This window comes from Canis lupus, chromosome 26, assembly GCF_003254725.2.
Source record: "Canis lupus dingo isolate Sandy chromosome 26, ASM325472v2, whole genome shotgun sequence".
In the NCBI taxonomy this organism is placed as follows: Eukaryota; Metazoa; Chordata; class Mammalia; order Carnivora; family Canidae; genus Canis; species Canis lupus.
Window position 1 is genome coordinate 24,439,582 of NC_064268.1, and position 6,882 is coordinate 24,446,463.

At 43.5% G+C, this 6,882-nt stretch overlaps 1 protein-coding gene across 7 annotated transcripts in view; it reads left to right on the forward strand.

The window, feature by feature from the left end:
- Positions 1–6,882, forward strand: part of RNF185 (ring finger protein 185) — a 32,944-nt gene that overhangs the window by 14,445 nt on the left and 11,617 nt on the right. For 4 of the 7 annotated variants that reach the window (XM_025474604.3, XM_025474605.3, XM_049101918.1 and 1 more), the window contains 3 exons: positions 754–804; positions 3,249–3,471; positions 6,681–6,699. The exons of 1 other annotated variant lie outside the window; for it this stretch is intronic. In XM_025474604.3, the coding sequence (XP_025330389.1) occupies positions 3,296–3,471; positions 6,681–6,699 (195 nt within the window). In that variant the 5' untranslated portion in view covers positions 754–804; positions 3,249–3,295. The remainder of the gene's footprint in view (positions 1–753; positions 805–3,248; positions 3,472–6,680; positions 6,700–6,882) is intronic. 2 more of the 7 variants (XM_025474608.3, XM_035706595.2) reach the window with 2 other exon arrangements.

The window sequence follows — 6,882 nt, forward strand, 5'->3', positions numbered from 1 at the left end:
ATTCAAAGTTCCCCAGCCTCTAATTCTAGAAATAATTATTGATAGTTTAGTGTGTGCCTTCTAGACATTTTCTTTGCCTTTGTGTGTGTGTGTGTATTCTTTTATATATTTTGTTTTTACCCAAATGCAGGCACATACTTTTTTGCAACCTAACCTTTTTAAAAAATTCCTTTTATTATGGAAATTTACAAGCACACATAAAAATAAGCTAATGGAATAAACCCCCATTCATCATCCAGCTCCAGCAGCCATCACCTTCCCTGTTTTGTCTTTTCTCTCCATTTTCGCCCCCAGAAGTATTTTAAAGCAAATCCCAAACATCATTCCTTCATAAATATTAAAGTCTATATTTCTAGGGGCACCTGGGTATTTTAAAGCAAATCCCAAACATCATTCCTTCATAAATATTAAAGTCTATATTTCTAGGGGCACCTGGGTGGCTCAGTCAGTTAAGTGTCTGCCTTCAGTCAGGTCATGATCCCAGGACCTACATCAAGCCGTATACCGGGCTCCCTGCTCAGTGGGGGATCTGATTCTACTCCCTGTGCCTCTTTCCTCTGCTCATGTGTGGTCTTTCTCTCTCTTTCAAATAAATAAAGTCTTTTTTAAAAGGTATATATTTCTAGCAGTTGAGTATTTTTTAAATTATGCAATGCCATAATCATAATAAAATTAACAGTAATTCCTTAATGTCAACTAATACCCAGGCTAAATCTAATTTTTGACAGTCATCTCACAAATGTCTTTTTATAGGTCGTTTGTTTGAACCTGGTTCCAGTGAGATCCACACACTTCCAGTGGTTGGTATGTCTCAAGTCTCAATTTAGAACTCCACGTTCTATATTATGCTATTTATTTTTTGGAGAACTTGGATTATTTGTCGTAAAAGGTCCCACATTCTGGATTTGCTGATTGCCTCCTGGAGTTGTTAAACATGTGCTTCTGTGCCCCATATTTTCTGTAAATAGGTAATTTATTTTGAAGACATGATTAGAGTTTATGTTTTAAAAGTGCTTCATTGTTAGTGATATGTACTTCCTATTGCATCACATCAAGAGACTATCATTAAGATTGATCAGTGAACCCAACTTTATGATTGTCTTTCCACTTCTCTACACAAAGTCCTTAATTTTAAAAGATAAACATATTTTAAAGAAGCTCACACAGGTCAGGTACTTGAGCCAGAATGACATGTGAAGGCCATAATATGGCCCCAAGAAGCAGACTCCATCCTAAGGAGAAGAGAACAGTTGTATGTGGAGAGAAGGAAGCACTGGGTCAGGGAGAGAAGGTCTTGGAACTGAGGCCAGTGAGGCACTGGTGCTGCCAGCAGCCAGCTGCCCTTCTGGGACATTATGTAAAATGATGTAACTGAGTGAAAAAGTGGCAGTGAGCCGGTCTCCTCTCCCTGCTCAAGTCACTGAGCTACTGTTGTGGTGAGAGATGCTTGTGAGTCCAGAGTTCAAGTTGGTGGTGTGTTGAAAGGCTTCTTAGTCTGAGAAGACTGGCTTTTTGGTCCTTACATCTTCAAACTTTGGAAGCTGGAATCAGAGCAGTCTTGGTGCTCCAGTGGTGAGTCTCACACTTGTGGTAGGGCCACCTTCCTTGGAAAGAATGGATGAGAATACTTGGAGCAGCACAGTCTCAGAGCTGGATCAGGACAACTAAAAGACCATGTAGTTCAGTGCTTCAGTTTACAGATGAGAAAACTGTGGCCCACAGAGGAGAAGGGAGATTCCCAAAACACCTAGCAAGCTGGAGGCACAACTGAAGCCAACATCCAAGCTGCTGGTTCTCTGGCTATGATAATCAGCCAGCATCTCCTAGGAATTTCTAAGATGGTGAGGGTGGCCAAACCAAGCTCTTGACAGATTCTTTTTTTTTTTTTTTTAAGATTTTATTTATTTATTCATGACAGACACACAGAGAGAGAGAGGCAGAGACACAGGCAGAGGAAAAAACCCGACATGGGACTCGATCCCGGGTCTCCAGGATCAGGTCCCGAGCCGAAGGCAGCACTAAACTGCTGCGCCACCCAGGCTGCCCTCTTGACAGATTCTTAAACTATACCCAGAATTTCTGGGTATCTTCCTGTTAGTCTTCCCTTCCTTCTTGTTCAGCTCCTGGCAGGTTCTTTGATTTGGAGGCAGTATCTCCCAGCATTTGGTAGCCAGCCTGATCTGTGGTGATATAGTGGTTTGAATACAGACTGGGTGTCAGAGTTCCAGTCTCAGCTCCACAGTAGTCAGTTAAAGGACAGGTCTTGGGCTGCAGTTTTCTTTTCTTTTCTTTTTTTTTTTTTTTAAAGATTTTATTTATTTATTAGAGTCACAGAGAGAAAGAAAGAGAGAGAGAGAGAAGCAGAGCGAGAAGCAGGCTCCATGCACCGGGAGCCCGACGTGGGATTCGATCCCGGGTCTCCAGGATCGCGCCCTGGGCCAAAGGCAGGCGCCAAACCGCTGCGCCACCCAGGGATCCTGGGCTGCAGTTTTCTAAAGAGATTGGATCAGATCAAGTTTGCCCAAAGCATTATAAATGTGCCAAATGATTTCAGTGTGAGAATAAACAGCTTTTCTGTCATTATATTTGTATTTATCTTTCACTTATGGTAACTAATACTGGTTTTCTGTGTACAGCAGTGACATAAACCTCCTCTTTAAATGTATTGAGGTCAAAAAGTTAATAGATTTAGACCAAATAAGGAAGATGGTATTCTAACCTGGCAGGAGGGGGAATGTAGAAGATTGAGGTATGGAAGACATTGAGCTGAGTGACTTGTCTGGTTCTTAGCTTCCTAGCTAGCCTTTCATAGTTACACTTATATTCTGACATATACCAGTCACAACCTTCTGGTCTAAGATTCACTTACCAATATAGAGGCAGTCCAAAGTTAGAGAACGGCTTGTGAACATTTAATTTTATTGAGCACATATTACCTGGATTGGTTATCCTGGGAGAATGTAAAGACATGTGAGAAAGGGTCTCAGTTCCTTTGGAGAGCCATCTGGTTGGAGCTTGCTCTGTATTTGTGCATTGTGTTTGTGTGGTATATTTTAGGCTGTGTTCATGAAAGTTTTTCAGTCATTGTTCTCTGAGTAGTGCCTCATGAGTGTCATCCTCTGCAAAGTCTGTTTGAGAGTTCAGTCATAATCTGAACTTCTGGAGCTGAGAGAAGATGGGGATACTGCCATGGAAGCCGGGGAGAGTGGGCTGGAGAAACAGGCAATCAAGGGCTCTCTGCCTTTCAGGATTTTCCTGGGGAGAATCTTCAGTCAGAGTTTGCTGACAGCCAAGGATGGCAAGCAAGGGGCCCTCGGCCTCTGCATCCCCTGAGAACTCCAGTGCAGGAGGGCCCAGCGGTAGCAGCAATGGTGCTGGTGAGAGTGGAGGGCAGGACAGCACCTTCGAGTGCAACATCTGCCTGGACACAGCCAAGGACGCCGTCATCAGCCTGTGTGGCCACCTCTTCTGGTCAGTATTCCTGCCACCACCCCAGAAGACACACGGCCAGGTTTAGAAAGCCTGTGTCCTAGGCAGCTTTGGAACAGGGAGTTTCCTACCCACTTTAGGCCTCCTGATACAATCAGGCCCAAGAGCCAGGAGACCTGGGTTCTTATCCCAGTTCTGTTGCTGATGAGCTGAGTGGCCTTGGGCAAATCGTGTCCCCACTCTGGACTCTGTACCCCCACGTCTAATGTGAAAATACTCACCAGTTAGTGAGCGATTACTATTTGCCACTTGCTGTGCTGACAAAAAGGCACTATGTACAGTGGATATACTGTGGTACACTGTATGGCAAAGACAGCAGAGCCAGACTTCCTTGTTCTGAATCCTGAATCTGCCACTTCCCTACTGGATGACCTTGGGCAAGGTGCTTATACACCCTCTGTCTCATTTTACAGGGTTGTTTGTGAGCAGTCAAATGACTCAAAATACATAAAAAGCTTAGAGGAGAACATAGCACACACTGAATACTATGTGTTAGCGATGATCCTGATAATTGTTACTATATTTTATGTGTATCAAAATGAAGTGGCAGCGTTAGTTTCATTCAGGCCTTCATCATTATTGAATAGTCCCTCCTGGTTCTGAGGTTCTGGGTAAATGTTGGGATTTTATTCCTCTCCCTTGATTTTGAGCTGGGCCTTGAAAGGTAAATTGAGGTAAGTGGAGGGGTAAGAATGACAGATAAGGCAAAGAGTATGTGCCCCCCAAGGCAGGCATTCTCTACGGATAGACCTGTGCACTCTTGGATATGAGATTTTGAGACCCCAACACTGCTGTGTACTTCACAGAACACCCTGGGTGGGGAGGTTGAGAAGTGTTAGGGGTTAAGTGAGGGTTAGGCGAGATTATCAAACCCAGATTTGATTGAGTAGGACATAAAGCTATGGGATATTTTTGATCAGGGAAGTGGTATGAAGAAAGGGTCATTTAAGCAGTATTTATTAAGGGAGTTTAAGATAAGATAGAGATAAATTTATTGAATAAATAGAATGGGACAGGTTGTTTTTGGCAGCTCTTGCCCTAATCATTAAGTTTGTTGTTTTTTTTTTAAGATTTTATTTATTTATTCATGAGAGACCCAGAGATAGAGAGGCTGAAGGACAGGCAGAGGGAGGGAGAAGCAGGCTCCATGCAGGGAGCCCGACGTGGAACCTCGATCACAGGTCTCCAGGATCACACCCTGGGCCAAAGGCAGGTGCTAAACCACTGAGCCACCCAAGCTGCCCCTAATCATTAAGTTTTATGCAGAAACTGTTGTTTCCTAGAAATTGGAGATTCTCCAGGGCATTATAAAACCTAAATTTGGGGACACCCGGGTGGCTCAATGGTTGAGCATTGGCCTTTGGCACTAGGCCTAGTCCTGGGGTCCTGGGATGGAGTCCCACTTTGAGCTCCCACTGAGGAGCCTACTTCTCCCTCTGCCTGTGTTTCTCTGCCTCTCTTTCTGTGTGTCTCATGAATAAATAAAATCTTTAAAAAACAAAACAAAAGAAGCCCAAGACTTGAAAATAAGTGACGAAATTAAGAATTAAATCAAGGTGCCATTAGAGAGAACACAGACTCTAATATGAAACAGATGCTTCCTATTAGTATGGTTTATCCCTGGGACAATTTGCCAGCCTTTCTGTACCTCAGTTTCCTCATCTGTAAAATGGAGATAATTATATTTTGTCATAGGTTAATATCATCTTCCAGTGACATTAACTAATGGAAATCTAGTCAGCCACAGCCTGGCACACAATAGTTGCTTAATAAATGGAGGTGATCACCACCTTTATTATAATTGTAAGCCTCTCCCTAAAAGAAAGTCACCTCCACTTCTCCCCGATAACCTTTGAGGGAAGTTGCCAGTGGAGATCTGCCATGATTTGGGGTACTTTGGGCTCAGTTTGGAATGGCAAGTCAATGTGGAAGTCAGATGTCAGAGGTGTCTCTTACATCCAGGGGGATTGCATGTCTGGATGGTGAGGCTAAACTGTGGCTCAGGAACTGGGAAAGGAATTAGCCTGAGTCCAAATTTTACTCAGCTAGAGGAGTCATGTTATGAGGGACATAAACCATGTCCCTCGCTGTCCATGTCCACATTTTCCACTGTCCTAGCACATAGGAGGTGTTCAGTGGATATATGTTAGTTGGATGAATAAGTCAAGAGAGAAAAAATGAAAAATCTAGAGTTGAGTAACTTTTCCTTCAATTCTGTAAATGTCATTTTTTGCACCTAGTGCTAGGTGATAGAAGGGACAATAAACAGGAAATCAGGAGACTGACTTTTTAGTCCTGGTGCCATAGGCAAGTCATTTCATGTTTCTGAGTTTGGTTTCCTCATTTGAAAATTGAGAAACTAGACAACATTTCATTATAGTACAACTCGTTAAACTGAAGGTAGCCCTTTCTGCCAAACAGTATCCTCATCCTTTTCATTACTTAAAGATATTTTTTATAGTAAACTTGAACTTTTAAACCACTTCCTGCCAGCCTGAAGATTTTTTTTAAAGGTTTTATTTTTTTGTTCATGAGAAATACAGAGAGAGGCAGAGACAAAGGCCAGAGGGAGAAGCAGGCTTCCTCCGGGGGTCCGATGGGGCACTTGATCCCGGGACTCGGGGATCATGACCTGAGCCAAAGGCAGATGCTCAACCACGGAGCCACCCAGGTGTCCCAGCCTGAAGATTTTCTTAAACCAGATCCAGAACCATGAATTGTGAGCCTTAGGAGGCTATGAACATACTTTCAGTAGAGTCTAAAATGGTATGTGTATGTATGTGTGCATGTGTGTATGAGAATGCCCCCATGAATTTTTCTGCACAGAAGGTCTTTAGCTTTTATTGGATTCCTTCAGGGGGTACCACCCCTCAAAGGTTGACTTGTAGAGCAGCGGGGTTTGGGATGGTCTGAGACCTGGGGGTTCTTTACAAGTAGGATCCCAGGGTTAGAAACTGGGATCTTGCCTCTATTGCCTAATTTTTCCTGTGAGTTTAGCCCAGTCTTTTCTAATTTCTGATACTAGTGATTTCCCCATAGACTCTCAGTGGGGTTGCACTGCTTCACAGTTCCACCCCGTGTTCCTGTTTTTGTGCTTCCACCCTCAATGTTTCTGCTAATGAAAGCATTTTTCTTCCTTTACCCCCATTCTCTTTCTCCTTGATGACTGGTTGCCCTGGGGACTCTGGCAGTTGGCCATGTTTACATCAGGTAAGATGCATTTCATTTTACTTTGTCTTTCATCAGCTATGGTTGCACAAGACACCCCTAGTCTCAGGAGACTACTGTCAGAAGCTGCAATCTCCCCTGTCTGTGGGCTCATTTGCTTGTTTTACCCCCACCCCTCTTTATACACCTGTCCCCTGATAGGCACTTGCTGAAAACAAGGGGTCA